Consider the following 19,021-nt stretch of genomic DNA (forward strand, 5'->3'; position numbering starts at 1 on the left):
TGCACCAAACGGGGAAAATTTGAAATGAAATACCATTCTCCCGTGATGCGCATCTACTGCTGTTTGTAGAATGAGGCTGCCCAGACTTGAACGAATCTTGCGGTATATCACGTTGGAATGGTAAGAAGAAGGTTGTCAAGAGGTTGTAGAAGTGGCATGCCTGGGTTTTCTAGCTTACATCTATTCTATCAATGTATATGTAGGCATACCTGGTCGAGGGAAAATTACAGGGGTATCATACTTGGCAAGTCTTACAGGCCTGCTGCTGTCTGTGGAATGGGAAGCTGTGAGTGGATCGGCACGCGAAACTTCCTGCCGTTATTCTAGAAAGATCATCAAAGATATTTACGGATGCGAACCAATGAGACTCCAAGCTTTGCGGGACGATCGCTCTGCAGTGTGATTATAGCTCAATGATGATCAACCCCTGCTTCCTATCAGTTTTCAGACCAAGGATCTTTGACGTGCAGCGGGTTTTCTGAGGTCAGCACTAAAAAGCCACAATACTCCCTACATGGGTTTGAGGCAATGCGTGACGTTCGGAGAGGCGTGTTCCCTAATTCTGCGTAATTAATTTTCTTGGATTTCCTCGTATGATAATTTATTTTGTTTCTTTTCTTTTCTTTGTTTTTATCTCCCGTCAATGTTTTTACCGTTTGGCACACATGGCTGCTTATATTGGTGAAATGCGTGCACAAACCACGAGCAGTCATATCCTATATTTGATGCTAGCAACTAATTCTCCTCCTACAGCTCAACTTCGCCCCTGAATACGTTAACAGGGGATTGGTTCTCCAGGTCTGCAAAATATGCAAGAGGACAATCTGAGAACCACATCTGCGGTTGACGATTGTAAAAGACGTCAAATCGTTTCTGGAGAGACTGGCTTAGATTTTTCACACCACCATTAGGATGTAGTACTTCCCACGGGTGGATACACACCCTATCCTTGCACGTTTTCAGCACCATGACCAAAGCATTGAGACGCGAGAGAATCTCGCCAAGCGGCCGCCCTGCGATTTGATACGATGAAACAGATGACGGTGTTGCTATGTTGGTTGTTTGAAAGGGATCAGACTGTCGGGCGTCAGCTTAGTTATGCAACTTTCAGGTCACGCTTCCATACCTTCAAGTCGTAGAATTCTATCTCGCCAGTACACCAGACCGAATAGTAGAGACTATATTCGTCAGATACTATTCGAATCCCTTTGTACGTGTTGTTCTGATAGATGTTCTTCCATTCCCCAGCTTCTCTATTCTTATCGGCCTTTCCACCATAGTTGCCTTCTGGCACTCCCTATAGATTATAAGCTACGCCTTATTTTCTGGAAGACCGTTCAACTTACCATGCCCCAGTACTCAATAGTGGCATGCTCATGTCGATGAGAGAGATCATCGTCGGCCTTGTGTAGTGGCATTGCCACACCGTCTAGTGTCTTGGAGATACCAGCAATCTTCAAGAGTGTAGAGCTGACATCTGTGTGTGTCGTCACGACGTCTACTGCCTCTCCACGGGGAACGCCTGGTCCACGAACGAAGAATGGGATGTGTATGTCGGTGTCTGTAGCGGTCAGTCCCGTCAGAGTCTGAAACGGCCTCGAACTCGAGGGCAAACAAGATTGTGTGCAATCTACTTACCATAGCCACACTCTTTCCCCGGATGCATCTGATGCTGGCTAATGTGGTAGCCATTGTCAGTAGTGTAGAATATATACGTGTTGTCCAGCTGACCAGCATTTTCAAGTTCTTGGACTAGCCGTGGCAACATTTCGTCGACGGCTTGCAAGGCTCGCAAGCGTTGGCGCTGGTAGTGGTCGTTGTAAGCCAGTACGGTGTCATTCAGCTTTTTGAGGTCCTTGACCCAGCTGGCACCGCCAACAATTGGGGCATTGAAGCTTTCGGTGCGCGGAATGATGTATTCTTCAAATAGGTGCTGATGCCGAGGCGCAGACTTGGGCTCTTCCAAGTATGAAAGGTCACGCGCTGGATCTATGACCCAATTCGAATGCGGTGCGATTGGTGCAATCGTCAGAAAGAAGGGGTCTTCGTGAGACAAAGCGTCGCGGAGGAACCCAACAGCTTTGTCGGTGACTACATCTGTTGAATACTGTCCGGCATAGCTAACGGGCTCTTGCCCATTTCGAGTCATCTGGGAGTTCCAGTACTGATATGTATATGGATCAAGCAAGAACTCTGATCCGTTGAATCCCTTTGCGAAGGGCTTGTTGTAGTTGTCGACGGCGTGAAAGTTCCACAATTTCCCCACGTAGTATGTCTGGTAGCCAGCGTCTTGCATCCACAAGAACAAGTTGTCGTCATTCACGCCTTGATCAACAACTTTTGGATAACCTCCATGAGGCGGCGCTACGTTGGTAACATTATGGTTATGAGCGGACCTGCCGGTCCAAAGCGACGCGCGCGAAGGACAGCATAGCGCAACTGTGCAGTAGTGCTGGTTGTATGTCAGGCCCTCGTTGACGATCAATGACTGTGATTCATCAGCAAATGTTCAAATTTTGCTTCCTTATTTCATGGCATTCACCTTCAAATGTTGCATATGGTCAACACTCTCCATATGCCAGTCCTGGTCATCCGTCAAGATGAAAAGGATGTTTGGTTTGGCGCATAGTCCAAGCTGTCCAAACAAGAACAGCACAAAGAGTACCTGCCACATTTTCGACGCAATATAATGAGTGGTATGTTTCATGGAAAATGCTAAACAACAAGCTCTTTTCAATCCAATTTTGATTTTGCAGCCATTATCACCGTATAACTCTACCAACCGTAAAAGCGGAATGGCGGTTGGTGTGGGTCACATGGTGGACCGCCCGATCGCCGAGACGCAAGTGTCCGATCGCCGACCGGCTCCGTCGGCGGCTCCATGTTTCGGCAGGTGACTCTGGTACTCTGTACAACTCATTCTGACCGTATGCAGAAATCATCCAGGGTCACGATGCCCCGATAAGGGCTAGTTCCGACTCGAACTTTGTTCAACAATGGACAACGGTCTGATGTGGATGTTTTTGAGCGGCACACAGTCTCTTGAACTCTTTGCATTGAGACCAAAAATTGTAATCGTTGCAACATGTCACATCAGAAATCTCACAATACCGCAAGGGTGGATGAGAGGAGTAGTTTGCTGGGTGTTGGCCAGACCACTAGTAAGCAATATTGCAAATGTCTATGGGAGATATTCACGAGAATTGATTCGCAATGTAGGCATCAATGGAAACTCCCACACAGAACAAGACTATATACAGCCCGTGGTACTATGGATGGTACTTCCCATTCTGCTCATGGGTAACAGAGAAACATATCATATGAACGGCAATGTGCTGACATAGCCAGGAATCTTTTTATCAAACGCCGTGTCGTCCGTGGTCATTGCCACAAATCAGCATATAGCCTCCGAGTTCAATGCCTTATCTTCAGCAGCATGGCTCTTGACGACGTACACGCTGTCTCAGTCCGCTAGCCAACCTCTGGTAGGAACTCCAAATGTGCTGGAAGTTGTACATTTAATGTCATGTTGACCAATTATTAGTACGGCAAATTGAGTGACATTTATGGGCGCAGAAGATGTATTATTTTCAGCTGGCTAGTGTTTGGCCTTGGTTGTCTTCTTGTGTATGGGCATTTGTAGCCATTTAATTCCCATTGAAGCCGTATTTGAAGTACTGAATAATTCTAGGGCACTTGGTCAGAGATTCTGGCATGTTATTCTCGGCCGCGCTATCAGTGGAATCGGGAGTGCAGGCAAGATAGCCTTGACATCGATTGTCGTGGCCGGTATATAATTATTATCCTGATGATTTTCCCTGTACTGACAATCTAGCGCAGACTTGGTGCCTCTCCGGGATGTCGCTCGTTACAGAGCATACGTGAACCTGACTGCAACGATTGCCAGATCTATAGGAGGACCAGTCGGAGGGTGGCTTGCAGGCAGTGTCGGCTGGCGATGGTAAGTCGCTTCCCCTCATACATGACGAAAGGCTAATGGAAACTTTCCCGGTTCAGGTGCTTCCTCATTCAATTCCCTGTCGCTCTCGTTGGTCTTGGTCTCGTCATCTGGAAGCTCCCGGAGCCTAGATCCAACAACATTCTGGATACTTGCCAATATAGCCATGGTGCCTCGGCATTGCGTCGAATCGACTTTGCTGGTGCAAGTTCACTTGTAGGAGTCGTTCTTGCTGGACTTCTCTCTGTCGAGATGGCTACCAAACTAGGATGGTGTTGGCTAACGGCGAGTCTGGTGGTTGGCTTTATAATGTCCCTCGTAATATTCATCCTCGTTGAAAAATACTATGCCAGAGAGCCGATATTCCCACTGGGACTCCTTGCTAATCCCGGCGTGTTGACATCATACGCGATCATCATGTTTCAATCCGCAGCACAATTCGGGGTCCGTCAAGTTCAGACTTGTCATTTCGATTCGAGAAGCTATGCTAATGTTTAGGCCAACAGCTTCTGTACGCGATCCCCATTTATTTCCAAGTCATCGGCCGAGAATCGATTTCGTCGTCTGGAACCCGAATTGTCCCCGTGGTCATTGGCAATGCATTTGGAACGATCCTTAGTGGTCAACTAATCACCCGATACAAGAGATACAAGGTGATGACGGCCATGGGCAATGTGATTGGACTTGTTGGCTTCATTATCATCTTTCTGAGATGGCGCGGAAGCACCAGATGGTACGAGTCTGTCTTTGTCTCATTGCCTGGCATGGGTATGGGCATAATTCAGTCGACAACTTTTGTACATTTAGCCGCGAGCCTTGAGCACTCTGAGATTGCAATTGCTGGCTCAGCGTGGTTCCTCGCCCAAAACGTCGGCATCCTCGTGGGTGCTAGTCTGTCGACATCCATCATCAATCAAAGAACAAGTTTCTTGCTGGAAAAGAACTTGGACGGTATTGAAAATAAACAACAGGTGAGACTCTACGACAAATATTGTGACTGTTAACTGATGTTGAGATATAAACAAGGTTATTGAGCGGGTGACATCCGACACAGAGTACATCCAGAAATTGCCAGAAGCAATATGGCGTCTGGTGGCAGATGCATTTATTCATGCACTCTCAAGTTCGAATGGTAAGGGCTTCCGAACGTTCTGAGACACAATTGAACCCTGACAACAGCTAATCGTTGTAGTACTATCAATGGCACTTGTATCAATGGGGTTCGCAGTCACCATGTTAATGAGGGAAAAGAAGTTGTAATTGGCATGGTCAAAAATCCACTGCACATGTTGGTTAGGGGTGTCTTGGAGGGGTTTAGCGGGTAGTGCGGGGGAAGTTTACGGGGTACTTTATAGTAGCAGCGTCGTTAAGGAAGAGGGGCCATTTTGGCGGCAGCTTGAAACTGTCCTATCCATTTCTCAACCTCCACCATCACAAATATCTGATATCCAGGAATGAATCAATTATCTCGAATAATAGCTATCCCGCCACTCCGGGCATTTTGCTTCGTGATTGCCTATTGGCAGGGGACAGCAGCAGTTGAATGTTCCTAGCTTGTACCTTCAGTCGAACAACAGGGGGGCATCTGGCCAAGCAGCACATGACAATAATTCGCAAATCACGGCCATTTGACTTTTGCGCGCAATACTATACGAATGACCGGCATCGAATCCAATCCGACGAAACGAATAGTCATGGCCAATCAGAACCGCAGATTCCATGTCCGTCTCCCCGCACTCGGACAGCTCGCGCTGGCCAAGCTGGGAACACTTTTCCCTCTTCTGGGCACTTGTGCGGAACCCTCAAGATGACGTGCTTGTAGCTCTGATTGTGCAATTCCAGCTCCATAGTCTAGCTGCCGACGACACTTTGGCAATGTCCACGAGTCGCTAGGCACCTTGATGTTGGATAAGAGATCTCCACCACTCCTTTTTGTCGTCTCATTGTAATCATCATGAGCTCCCCAAGGCCTCGACGGGCGACGCTCAAGGCCTGCGCACGGTGTCATCGGAGGAAGCAAAGATGCGTTGGCTATCCCGCATGTGCCAATTGCCGGACGGCAAACATTCCATGCAGTCGGGACTCAACGCCGCTCATGCGCCGCTTGTCTGCGTTATCAAAGGAGGAGCTGATCAAAAAGATTGAGGATATTCACAGCCAAGTACCAGAGTTAAATGCGGATGAAGGGGACAACAGGCAGAGGCACTTTTCGATTGAACCAATCGATGGCCGACCATCTCCATCAGCCTCCTCAGACAGTAACGCGAACCCTCAGAGGTGGAGAGTGCAACATCCTCAGCCATGCGGAGGACTTTATGACCCTGCTCAGACTCCTGAAGCACTATCTTCCGGCATTTCGACGATAGCCACGCATTTTGCAGTGAACAGCGCGCTACAACCCTCATGGCCTAATGAAGTGCCTTCGCGCGGGTCTTGTCTTGATGACGGCATTGGCAAGAGTGCCGTCAACGAGAGGCAACTGTTGACCACGTTCCTAGAGAACTTGCATCGTCGGCTACCGTTTTGTGACTATCTCGGCATTTTAGAGACTTTGCAACATGGAGTTGAATCCCCGTTTACCGAAAACACAAAACCGATGCACTCTTTTCGATTGCACATGGCTTGTGCAATTGGTGCGCGAGTACAACAACTGACGGGCTCGTCACATCCTTTACAGCCCGAAACTTACATTTCCAGAGCATTAGAAACTGAGGGATATCTGGATAACAAGAACGCTATCGAGATGACTGAGCGACTACTGTGGCATATCATGTACAAGCTGCGCTCGTCATTCACCTCGGATATATGGTACTCGACTGGTCTCGCCATGCGCACTGCAATCGATGCTGGAATGCACCGAAACCAGCATTATCAGACCCTTCCTTCGGAGGAGGCAGACTTGCGTCGAAGGCTATTCTGGTCCGTCTACGTCATTGAGAGGAGTGTGGCCTGGCACCTCAAGAGGCCAGTTAGCCTGTCAGATCTTGATATTGACGTGGAGCTTCCTGCACCAGGTGCATTTTCTACATTTCTTGATAGTGAGAGCGGTACTCATCTTGAATATGGCGCATCTCGACCATTGGATCTTCGGGTCTTTATTGCTATTGTTCGCCTGTCACGAATCAATTCTCAGGCTTATGGTCGTCTTCATGGGACAAACCTGTCTTACGCAGCCCAGGAATATGCCATATCTCTGCTTGGGAAAATACGGCAGCTAGAGGCTTCGATTTCGGATTGCGACGAGCTCGACCGCGAATTCCTACGACTGCATATAGAAACTGCTGCTATGAAGATGACGGAGCCATTCTTGTCCACTCAAATACTTTGTGACGATATGAAAACAGCTTGTCTGCAAGCAGCAGGAGGTGTGTGTAAATCATTCAAGCGGCAAAGGCTCGAGCGACGCCTTGGGTACTCTTTCACCATGGTCAATACTGTCTTCACTGCTGGAGTGACCATATGGTAAGTATATATATATATAACGCTCACCTGTGTGTCCACCGCTCATAGTTCACAGCTATATCATCTTCAAGAACCCAGGCCTTTGGACGCCAGCGCGAGCTAACGAAATGCGCGTCTGTTCTTCTGCACTTTTTGCAGCAGCAGCGCGAAACAGTGCCGTGGATAAGTACTGCGAAGTTCTCGAGACAATAATAGAAGCCGTGACCGAGCATGTAGCACAAGTCGAGTCTGCAGCCGTTTCGAGTGCGCTGGACATTGAGGTGCAGTCTTGCAGCAGCCAGCCATTAGTGCAGGCCATTTTTGACCAGCTAGCTGGCACGATTGAAGGCAAAGGGTTTGAGTTTCCGTCTCAATCGTATCCAAGCTACTGTAACGGAACTACTTCTACCCCTCAAGCCACCTCAGTACCAGACTGGTCCATAATTGGCGACAACATGCTAGATGTGGGCTCTCTAGATGTTACAATATGGGATGGAATGAGCCCCCAAGATCCACTGAGCGAGTTCAATTTGTAGATGACAATTCGTTTGTGAAAACGACGAAATATAAATAATGAGACAATGGAGACTATCCACATGCTGCAAGTTGGGAGAAAATCAATTTGATAAACCAGAAGGTACTGACATGGCCGCAGATATCACCAGCATGAAAATAGTGACTGCTGAAGAAACGACCTGATAGTTGTACTAGCGGTCTTTTGACTGTGATTGCGCCATACTTGACCTTGGTGTTGTCATTTCAATTTTCGGCGATCGGGGCAGTGGTCCGCAAGACGCCGAAATAGCGGAACATCGGAGTATGGTCATGGTTTGTGGGGAAGCTTGTACAGTTTTCGTGTATAATCCGACTATTGCCTTGCTAAGCTGTGTATCTCTACAACCTACCCCGTTCTACACACAATTCAGTGACACCTTGATGCCGGAGTCATTCTCTCAGAGCAATAGCAATCGTCTTCTCATAGATTTGCTAGAGCGGCCATGATGACCATACCTAGAAAGTCTACTGTCGAGGAATCAGCCAGGGACATGGATGAGACACCAGCAAATGCAGAGGCGGGTCTGGTAAGGGACTGGTCTCTTCAGACTGAACGAAGAGTTCGGAGAAAGTGAGTTACGTGATGAAAAATTCCTTTCGTATCTTGGCTAAGTGCTCTGCATCAACTAGGCTCGACTACCTCGTACTTCCATCTCTCATGTTGGGCCTTTTTGCACTCCAGCTGGACAAGGGCAACATTGCCTACGCCATCACGACAAGCTTCACTAGGGACATTGGTATCGGCACCGACCAAGTCAATTATGGAAACCAACTGATGCTAGCGGGCATTGTCATTTTCGAGATACCGTTCAACATGGTCTTGTCCCGGATCGGGGCCGCCAAGTGGCTCGTCATTCAGATCTTCGCCTGGGGGACCGTCGCCACGGCGCAAACGGCCATACGAAACCTTGCGGGGTTTTATGCCACGCGATTCTTGCTGGGCATGTGTGAGGCGGGCTATCTTGCGGCAGCCCTGACCATTCTCGCCAGCTTTTATACCCGTGGCGAGATGGCCATGCGAGTCACGCTTGTATACATTGGCAACTACTTCTCGGCTGGGGTTGGAGGCCTGATTGCCGGCGGTATATTCAAGATTCCACAGTCAACTGGTCTGAAGCAATGGCAGGTAAGACAATCTTACATGTATATATATATGTATGCCCCGAGTGATTGCTGACAGCAACAAGTGGCTCTTTCTACTCAATGGTCTGTTTACTCTGATTGTGGGGCTTTGGTTCATCTTCTTTATGCCCTCGACAACTACCAATACTGCACCTCTATGTGGTCTCAAATGCCTAAATCTGTTCACCGAGGAAGATAATCGCATCATCCGTTCCAGAGTTATTCTCGATGATCCACGGAAAAAGATATCCTTGGAAAGCATCGGAGTCAAGCGTGCTAGTCAGATCCTACTCACTAATCCCGCCATCTGGGGCCACTCGGCCATCAACCTCATCTCCTTGACACCAAAGGGCGGCATTGGAACATACATGCCCACAATTATCAAGAATTTTGGGTTCGATGCCATTATAGCCAGCGAGCTGGCTGCCGTACACAATTTTGGCGTTTGCATCTATGCCATTGTGGTTTCGTGGATCAGCGACAAGACAGCGATACGGGGCCCCCTGTGTCTGCTCTGCGGCATCTACAGCCTAGTCTTTTCCGGGATACAGTATTCGCTCGTGCGCAACACCGACACTTGGCTCAAGTACGCCATCTTGACCGTCTTTGCGGCTGGGACGGCGGTATCTCAAGGTCTGAATGATGCATGGTTTAGCGTTAATACCGCCGACCCCCAAGTGCGCTGTCTCGGCATGGCTCTGGCCGTGGCTGGCTCTAATCTGGGTGGACTTGCTGGGCAGAATATTTTTGTGCAGAGCGATGCACCGTACTATGAAAAGGGGTTCCTCAAGATCATGTGCATATATGCGGGGAGTATTGTGGTTGTATCCTTGATGATTGTGTATTACTGGGCCAAAAACCGTCAACTGGCAAAGCAGACTTTTGTTGGTGAGCTGGTGGATGAGAAGGGAGAGGTTGTTTTAGCCCACAATGGAGAGACCCCACAGGTCAAATATCAGCTCTAGACATCTTTAATCATATCGTGTACAAAATAGTGGATGCAAGTATACATAGAGAGTCAACACGAAGAAAAAGTGAGGTACAGTTCGGGGACTGTTTCTTGTTGTTTTTCTTCCATTCACTCCCTCAATCTCCTCAGCAGGAAAATTGCTGACCTTGGTTTTGAGACCTTCTTGTGACTATAATAAAGGGGTATACGTATAACCGTGGACGGGACCTGGCTTCCTTACGATAGGGGCTCGGGCCGGGCCGAATCCAGCGGGCCTATATTTTGTACTTGTCTTAGCTCTCGTGTCTAATACAAAAGCCCGGACCCCACACCAAAATGCCCCAACCCTAGCCGTAAGTCAGCCCTGACAACAAGCGAAGCTGCAAAGTTGGGGTAGCAAGAAGTACACATTGCCACAAGACATGACCATTACATGTAATCAATACATTACATCAACTAGTAGCCATCGCTCTACGTGACTACTTTAGCATTTCTTTTATTCATGACTGCCTCTATGGCTCAAGTGGCCTTTAAAGCGTTGAGACCGCTTGTCTCATGCTCTAGCAATTGCAATGCCTCTCTAGCAAAAGGCGCAGCTGCACCTCTGACTCTCAACGCCCACTTCAGATCATCTATGCGAGCGGCGCACCAGGCTATTTCCTCACTAGTCTCTGCCGTGGCCCACAAGAGTCCGGCAAAGGCTCCTATCATAGCCACCTGGTAAGAAGCAACACTACCCCAGAACGCCGATGTATGTTCCGGCTGCATGGAACCCAGCAGCTGCACGGCAGCTTGTAATTTGTCCCTAGCAGCGCTACGGACGGCTGTATACAACGATTCTGGTGTATCTGGTGTGAGTATCCGCACAAGGGCTCGATACATTGCAATGACAACAGTGTGGTATGCGAGATGAAGAGATGCGCTTGCACAGAGTGTACGTGGTTTCGATGCAGTAAAGGCCAGATCTGGCGACAGGGCCGATTTCCATTGAGAAAGCCGGGCAATGATGGGTTTTGCAAGATCTACCGCGGCGCGGACGCCCATCTGATCGAGAGAGCCGTTTCGCCTGGTTGCCGATGTTGCATAATAAATACGATAGATTTCACACAGAATCTGAGATAATTCGATTTGGCGGAGAAAAAGTCGCCAACCGGTTGGAGCCGCTATAGTACCTATTGACGAGTCATCCGGCTTGTCATGATATTCTGGAAAGTCTGATGAAGAACAGGGCTGGACATCCCAGTCATCGTCATGGAGGAGCGCCGGCCGGCCGTGCACAAACGAGATCCAGCGATCCTGCATGTATAACGCCCAGGCAATTCTTCGCCGTAGCCCAACTTCCCAGTCGGGGGTTGACCAAGAGCTACAGTCGGCATGGAGACCAAGCTCGTGAGAAATGGCAACAATTTGAGAGTGCAACCTCCATATCGAAGCTACTGGCCGCTCGACAAGTTGTAACTTGTGTCTTTGCAAAAGCAATAAGCCCGCTTCCAGGGTACTTAGTTTCGGCGTCCGCATATCTTCTTGAATTGCGGCATCAGCGAGCTGTTCAAGGGCAGTGACATCTGGTCCAGTACGAATGTCGCTGCTGGCCAGCACACTATCATGTAATCGCCATTCTATGGACAGCAAATACACCGCAGCAAGCAGTGATGGTGTAAAGTAGCGGTATGACACGCGATGTTTGGCAATGAAAACATCTTTGTGGAGTATAGGAAAACTTGGGTGTACAAAGCGGAAGTACAAGTTGACTAGATTCGGGCCGTGGGGGTGAACAACAGCCTCAATGGCGTCCACGTCGGCGATTCTCCTGGCATCAGAGGCGGCTGCTTCATCGGAGTGGACAATGAAAAGAGTACGATTGTCCGTTCGACGGACAAAACTTGAGCTATTCTCGGTGTTCAGCCTTAAATCGAGTAAGAGAGGGTCTCTATAGTCGCTCGGGCCGACATATTCAGCATGGTTCGCGGGATCGAGGCCGAGGGTTTCGTTGAGAATGCTGGGGTACGCTGCAGCGGGAGGGGTGCTGATTCGATCTCGGCTGCTCTCGGGTGATGACAAGTCAACATATGTCTCCCTTGACGAAGCCGCCGGCTCGGCAAGCGTTTCTTGGTGGTGTCGTCTTTGCTGAACATGTTGACCTGTGCCTGTATGCGAGGTATCCTGCTGCTGCTCCACTAGTCCAGCCCCATCCTGTGTGCTACGCCGTCGGCGCTGTCGTTTGCGGCGGGGGCCGTCCGGGTCGAATACACATTCTAGCTCATGGAACGCGCAGAGAATGCAGCGCTCCTCGCCGGGCCGTAAAACACACTTGGTTTTGCGCAATCTGCACGTATCGCATGCTGCTGAAGAGCGAGCTCGTGGGGCCATGACTTGTGAAAGCAGCAGCGAGATGCCAATTTCGACACGATCCGTTCCAGTACTCGCGTCGCGGGGGGAGGGGAGAAAGCCGCCGGGTCAAAAGCAATTGGCGCTCAAGTGCTGTGCAGCCGCGGTCCCGCCGGCGAAGCTAATAGCTCTGGCAAGAGCCAATCACCGCTTTACCCGACGGGCATCTCAGTCTTCAACCACATTTTCCTCCTTCAACACATACAACCACTCACTTACCTCACCACCATGGATGGAGGAATCGACAAAGCAGGTGGGCGTCTTGATGCCCGCCGGCATTCAGTACCAACGCATTTGACTGTCTTTCAATCGGTAGATTTTATCTTAATAAAATTTTTGCTGCATTATTTGTCACATTGCAGTGCAAGTTTTGTTAGATGAAAACTTCACTCGAGCTGAAGAATCATGAGCATGACTGCTTTTGTAGTATTTTAATAGCACCAGTCTGCTTACTTGGAGCTCACTGATACAACTGAATTCAAGAATAACAATTCTATCTCAAAAGTCTTCCGCTCTCCCTCCCATCCTCGAGATCAAAGCTCGGATCGTCGTGCGGAAATTAAAGACTGATTTCGACGTTTCTATATTTGTCGAATCTCTTCATCGCCACCACATATTCACTCGGCCCTCGCAGCATCACACACCAAGATGCAACTGGGCCTGTCAGAAGCCCAGGCGATGGATGGCGAGTTCCCCGTGACCATATCGGAATGGAGGGCAGCACAGGTTGCAGGCAATGGTCTGGCCAGACTCCAGTCTCTTGTGGCCCATCAAAGAGCGCACAATGAGCAATCGCGTGTGTGGATATCCCTTGCGACAGATAAACAGATTGCACATCAGTGGCATGCTCTATCATCGGACAACCTTCCGCTGTATGGTGTCCCGTTCGCCGTCAAGGACAATATTGATGCTGCAACATTCCGCAGCACAGCTGCCTGTCCTTCCTTCAACCCAACGGCAGCTACCGAGGACGCGACCGTGGTAAAAAGGCTCAAGGCTGCTGGTGCTATTCTCATTGGAAAAACCAACCTGGATCAATTTGCCACTGGATTGGTCGGCACTCGTTCTCCCTATGGCGCTGTGCCCAACTCGTTTGATCCCAGCTACGTCAGCGGTGGTTCAAGCTCTGGAAGCGCTGTCAGTGTAGCTCGCGCTGTGGTGCCGTTCAGCCTTGGCACTGATACTGCTGGATCGGGCCGTGTTCCAGCCGGATTGAACAATATCTACGGACTCAAGCCAACACGCGGAGCTCTGAGCACTAAAGGCGTGGTCCCTGCCTGCCGTTCACTTGATTGTGTCTCAATATTTGCACTCACTGTCGATGATGCAGAGACAATTTTACACATTGCGGAGGGCTTTGACGAAGAAGACGCGTATTCGAGAGCACGGCCATCTCAGCTGACAGCGAGCGGTCTCGGCGAGAATTCCTGCGCATCTCCTACAAAGACCCCAACTTTTGCCGTTTGTAACGACCCAGCGTGGTATGGAGACGATGAACAGGCCGATGCCTACGCTTCGGCACTCAAACGATGCACCGGCCTTGGCTGGAAACTGGTTCCCGTCAGTTTTGCTGATCTATTTGCCCTCGCCAAACTGCTATACGAGGGCCCTTGGGTTGCAGAGCGCTTTGCGGCCATCCATGAGTTCATTGAATCAGGCAGTGAAATGGATCCGACAGTGCGCACCATTGTGCTTGGTGCAAAGAATTTCTCTGCTGTTGACACATTTTTGGCGGAGTACAAACGCCAGGAACTCACACGGCAGGTTCAAAGTACCTTCAAGAACTTTGACGGCCTTCTTGTGCCCACTACTCCTCTGTTTCCAACCATGGCAGCTCTCGTAAAGGATCCCATTGGCGAAAACTCAAAGCTGGGGACTTACACAAACTTCGTGAACTTTCTGGACTGGTCTGCATTTTCAGTACCAGCTGGCTTTCGTGGAGATGGATTGCCTTTTGGTGTTACTCTCATTGCGAATTCATGGCAAGAAACAGCTCTCCTTGCTTGGGCTCGCCAGTTGGTCTCCGGCACGAGCCACCGTCTCGGGTCAACCCAGCACTTGGCAGTGGCGAATCCAGGACACGAGGCCAATGCTCCATTAGCAGACTCCCCTCGTCTTGATAGAATTAGAGTTGCTGTAGTGGGCGCACACTTGCGCGGCTTTCCACTGAACAAGGACCTGGTTTCCCGTGGCGCGGTCTTTGAGCAACTCACTTCAACCTCGTCCACGTATCGCTTGTTTGCTCTGTCAAACTCTGAACCAAGAAAGCCAGGATTACGTCAAGCACTCACGGGCGAGGTGGGCGAAAAGGTCGAAGTCGAGGTATGGAGTCTGCCACGAGAGAACTTTGCTGGCTTCATGGAGACCATTCCTTTCCCCCTTGGTATTGGAACTATCCAACTGGCAGATGGTACTTGGGTAAAAGGATTTGTCTGCGAGTACTCTGCTCTGCAGAGCGCTTTGGATATTACTCATTTTGGTGGTTGGAGAGCATACAACAGGAGCATTCAAGATTCTAGTCCTCACATTCTGCCGCCCAAAGCAACCGCCCGCCGGATCAAGAGCGTGCTAATAGCCAATCGCGGCGAGATAGCACTGCGCATCCTCAAGACTCTTCGCCAGATGGGCATTAAAGCAGTCACCATCTATTCGGATGCGGATGCTGCATGCCCTCATGTCCGCGACGCTGATGTTGCGCTACGCCTTGAGGGCACTTCAGTCATAGACACCTACCTCAACGCTGACAAGATCTTGCAGCTGGCAAAGAGCGAAAAGGTGGATGCAATCATTCCTGGTTATGGTTTCTTGAGCGAGAATGCCGATTTTGCTCGCAGGGTCGAGGAGCACGGCATCGTGTGGGTTGGGCCGACGCCAGATCAAATGTCCGACTTGGGTTTGAAGCATCGTGCCCGTGCAATTGCTCAACAAGCTGGCGTTCCCACCGTTCCGGGTAGCCCAGAGTTGATCGCCGAGCTAGAAAAGGCACTTTCTGAGGCTCATCGTGTTGGCTTTCCCTTGATGCTCAAGAGCACTGCCGGCGGTGGTGGCATCGGACTGCGTCAATGCAATGACGTTGAAGAGCTGAGAGAAGCTTTTGATGGTGTCAAGCGACTTGCCAGTGCAAATTTTGCCGATGACGGTGTCTTTTTGGAACGTTTCATCCGAAACGCTCGCCATGTCGAGGTTCAGATTCTCGGAGACGGCACCGGTCGTGTTCTCGCAGCTGGCGAGCGAGACTGCTCCCTTCAGCGACGTCACCAGAAGGTGGTAGAAGAATCACCTGCTTCAATGATACCAGCCGCAATTCGCTCTCAAATACGGCAATCCGCAATCAAACTCGCTTCATCAGTGAAATATCGGAATGTCGGTACTGTGGAGTTCATCTATGATGTCGACTCACAGGAGTTCTTCTTCCTTGAAGTGAACACGCGTCTGCAGGTTGAGCACCCAGTGACTGAGTCAGTGACGGGCCTCGACCTTGTTCAGTGTATGATTAACATTGCAGCTCAGGATTTCGCAGCATTGTTCCACCAGAAGCACAATGAAGTGGAATCATCCGGCGCTTCAATCGAGGTCAGAGTCTATGCTGAAGATCCAGTTCAGTCATTCCAACCTTGCCACGGGCTCATCACAAATGTCAAGTTCCCCGAGTGGCTGCGGGTAGACACTTGGATTGAGAAAGGGACTGAAGTTTCCACGTCATATGACCCCATGCTGGCCAAGCTAATCACCTTTGGTAAGGACCGCCAAGAAGCATTGGAGATCATGGCTCGTGGACTTGCAGAGACCAGGATTGACGGTGTTCAGAGCAACCTCAAATACCTTCGCCAGATCATCAGCTCAGAAATGTTTCGCACCGGTTCATACACCACAACAATCCTTGACACCTTTCAATTTGTGACAGATAGCTTGACAATTCTCCAACCCGGTGGCAGCCTGGCGATCCAAGATTTCCCCGGTAGGGTAGGGTTTTGGGACATTGGAGTGCCGCCTTCCGGTCCAATGGATGACCTCTCCTTCAGACTTGCCAATCGACTAGTATCCAACGATGACCATGCTGCCGCTTTCGAATGCACACTCAGAGGTCCCTCGCTCAAATTCCACTGCGACACCGTCATCGCTGTGACGGGAGGTCAATGCGAGGTCTTTATTGACGATCTTCCGGTCAAGATGTATCAAGCACTTTGCGTTAGTGCCGGACAACATATCCATTGCAAGGAAATCGAGACTGGATACCGTATCTATATCGCAGTCGCTGGTGGCATTGATGTTCCACTAGTGATGGGAAGTCGGTCCACGTTTGATCTCGCACAGCTGGGTGGCCACAAGGGACGGAAACTGGCAGCGGCTGATGTGATCCACCTGAACACCAATGGGCACAAAAGCGAGTCTAGGACTTTGCAGTCGGCCGTCCCTCTACCAATCCCATCTCAGCCCAATGCTAAGTGGACGATAGGAGTCATTCCTGGTCCACATGGCGCCCCGGATATTTTCAATCAAGAAGGGATCGATGCACTATTTGACAATGAATGGGACGTTCATTACAATAGCAATCGTCTAGGCATTCGCCTCCAGGGTGTGCGGCCAAGCTGGGCGCGCCAGAATGGCGGCTCAGCGGGTTTACATCCTTCCAACATACATGACGCGCCTTATTCCATTGGAAGTGTCAGCTTCACTGGCGATGAGGCCATTGTGTTGACAGTCGATGGCCCCAGTCTAGGAGGATTTGCTGTTTTCTGCGTCGTTGCTGCTGCGGAATTGTGGAAGTTGGGCCAAGTCCGACCTGGAGACAAGATCAAGCTTCAACCAATCAACCTCAAACGCGCTCATGAGCTGGAAATGTCTCTCTTGCAGTCACTAAACTCTTTTGAGTTCTCAGACCCATTTTCGAATCCCTCTGAGCATGGCCAGCAAGCTGCTGAATTCTACTCTACCATGATTGGAGAAGTTGATGACAATGGTACTAAAATCGTCGCTAAACAAGCCGGCGATCGTGGCATATTATTGGAATTCGGTCAAGAGAATGATGGATTCGACATTTGGCAAAGCGCTCGAAGTCTGACATTGATACAGCAGCATCGTGTTGACCCTATTCCCGATGTCCGAGAATTGACACCTGGTGTCCGAACCTTGCATGTTACATACACCTCTCAGGCTGACCCGGGCTTGATCTTTCAACGCCTGGTCAAATCCCTGACATCTAGAGAGGTGCCGCTAAAAGTTCCGTCTCGCATCGTTTCGTTGCCGCTTGCCTTTGACGACAGCGTTACCCGAGCAGCCCTCGACAGGTACAGTGCGACAATTCGATCGCAAGCTCCGTGGTTGCCCAGTAATATCAAATTTTTGGAACAGCTGAATGGCATCGACGATCTGCAAGATGTCCTTCAGCAGTCTACCTTCCTCGTTCTCGGTCTTGGTGATGTCTATCTGGGCTCCCCGTGTGCAATCCCACTAGATCCTCGGCAGCGTTTGTTTGGCACAAAGTACAACCCTTCTCGGTCATTCACACCTAGAGGCTCGGTAGGCATCGGTGGACAGTACATGTGCATATATGCTATGAATTCACCGGGAGGTTATCAGCTTGTGGGTCGAACAACAGATATCTGGAGTTCAACACCGGTTCATGAAGGGAACAGAGGAGCGGGGACCGACACAAACAATGCGTGGATCTTCCAAATATTCGACCGGATCACTTTCCACCCTGTTACAGAGTCCGACATCGATACAAAGTCATCATCTGAGCTCATCAAGATCTCTGATGGTACGCTTGATCTGGTGGCATACAAATCTTGGCTCGAAGAGAACAAGTCTGAGATAGCAGAGTGGGAAGCAAAGCGTGCTGAACACCGGGACAACTCACCGTTCATGGAAGAGCTGATCAAACCATATGATAGCGGACTCACACGGTCGCTTGACAATGGAAGCATGGAGATTGTTGGAGACTCTGTTCGAGCACCTATGCCAGGCCGATGCTGGAGGATAGCTGTTGTCGAGGGGCAAAAGGTCAAGAAGGGAGAGGCTCTGGTAAGTTCATGCCATTTGCGTCTGGTGGAGTTCAGCACTAACTTGCTCATCATAGGTGTACTTGGAATGTAGCAAGATGGAGATTGAGGTGTCCAGCCCTATCGAGGGAGTTTGCGCTAGGGTGAGTGTCCAAGAAGGGCGCATTGTGCAAGCGCAAGACGAGCTCCTGGTCATTCAGCCTCTGTCATGATCCCAGCGATCAGCCTGACCGGGGACACCATTTTTACAACAACCTGAACGATTTGAACACATGATAACGTGGAGAGCGCTACGAATAGTAATCAAACAATATTCAATTGACCTTTATTTTCCCCCTCAAAGCAAGTGAAATCACCGAGCGTCAATCGTGGCTGCCCAGTGCAAGGCCCACGCAGAAGGGCCGAGTCACAGTGGTCAGCGGCCGCTCTTGACCTCCCAAGAGATCAATTGCACTCAGCTAAAGGGCTAGATGGGAGAGGCGATTCAATAGAGCTGGTGATGTGCCGTTTTCGGAACTTTTCAGCAGCCTCTCATCCAGGAGATGACCTGATTTTCATTAGAGCACTGCACAAGAGCTGTCTACTAAACCCTGGAGGACTGGATGC

The 19,021-nt window shown here is 49.9% G+C and overlaps 6 protein-coding genes across 6 annotated transcripts; 4 read left to right on the forward strand and 2 right to left on the reverse strand.

Annotated features, from left to right (window-relative positions):
• Window positions 1-747: 747 nt before the first annotated feature.
• On the reverse strand, window positions 748-2,674 carry PFICI_00803 (uncharacterized protein; the record flags this gene model as incomplete). Its single annotated transcript, XM_007829384.1, has 5 exons — window positions 748-1,077; window positions 1,127-1,297; window positions 1,347-1,561; window positions 1,639-2,488; window positions 2,543-2,674. The coding sequence occupies 5 exons, from the start codon at window positions 2,672-2,674 to the stop codon at window positions 748-750; spliced, it is 1,698 nt and encodes a 565-aa protein (XP_007827575.1).
• A 411-nt stretch (window positions 2,675-3,085) lies between these two features.
• On the forward strand, window positions 3,086-5,113 carry PFICI_00804 (uncharacterized protein; the record flags this gene model as incomplete). Its single annotated transcript, XM_007829385.1, has 9 exons — window positions 3,086-3,161; window positions 3,220-3,300; window positions 3,349-3,485; window positions 3,545-3,627; window positions 3,692-3,789; window positions 3,841-3,961; window positions 4,018-4,402; window positions 4,465-4,929; window positions 4,985-5,113. The coding sequence occupies 9 exons, from the start codon at window positions 3,086-3,088 to the stop codon at window positions 5,111-5,113; spliced, it is 1,575 nt and encodes a 524-aa protein (XP_007827576.1).
• A 799-nt stretch (window positions 5,114-5,912) lies between these two features.
• Window positions 5,913-7,935, forward strand: PFICI_00805 (uncharacterized protein; the record flags this gene model as incomplete). The annotated part of the gene is made up of 2 exons (XM_007829386.1): window positions 5,913-7,420; window positions 7,476-7,935. 2 exons carry the CDS (start codon window positions 5,913-5,915, stop codon window positions 7,933-7,935), a joined length of 1,968 nt encoding a protein of 655 aa, XP_007827577.1.
• Window positions 7,936-8,400: 465 nt separating this feature from the next.
• On the forward strand, window positions 8,401-10,041 carry PFICI_00806 (uncharacterized protein; the record flags this gene model as incomplete). Its single annotated transcript, XM_007829387.1, has 3 exons — window positions 8,401-8,525; window positions 8,585-9,080; window positions 9,142-10,041. 3 exons carry the CDS (start codon window positions 8,401-8,403, stop codon window positions 10,039-10,041), a joined length of 1,521 nt encoding a protein of 506 aa, XP_007827578.1.
• A 503-nt stretch (window positions 10,042-10,544) lies between these two features.
• On the reverse strand, window positions 10,545-12,395 carry PFICI_00807 (uncharacterized protein; the record flags this gene model as incomplete). Its single annotated transcript, XM_007829388.1, has 1 exon — window positions 10,545-12,395. One exon carries the CDS (start codon window positions 12,393-12,395, stop codon window positions 10,545-10,547), a length of 1,851 nt encoding a protein of 616 aa, XP_007827579.1.
• Window positions 12,396-13,061: 666 nt separating this feature from the next.
• PFICI_00808 (uncharacterized protein) lies at window positions 13,062-18,627 on the forward strand (the record flags this gene model as incomplete). The annotated part of the gene is made up of 2 exons (XM_007829389.1): window positions 13,062-18,437; window positions 18,493-18,627. The coding sequence occupies 2 exons, from the start codon at window positions 13,062-13,064 to the stop codon at window positions 18,625-18,627; spliced, it is 5,511 nt and encodes a 1,836-aa protein (XP_007827580.1).
• Window positions 18,628-19,021: the final 394 nt, after the last annotated feature.

Source organism: Pestalotiopsis fici (assembly GCF_000516985.1).
Source record: "Pestalotiopsis fici W106-1 unplaced genomic scaffold PFICI_Scf_1, whole genome shotgun sequence".
Lineage (NCBI taxonomy): Eukaryota > Fungi > Ascomycota > Sordariomycetes > Amphisphaeriales > Sporocadaceae > Pestalotiopsis > Pestalotiopsis fici.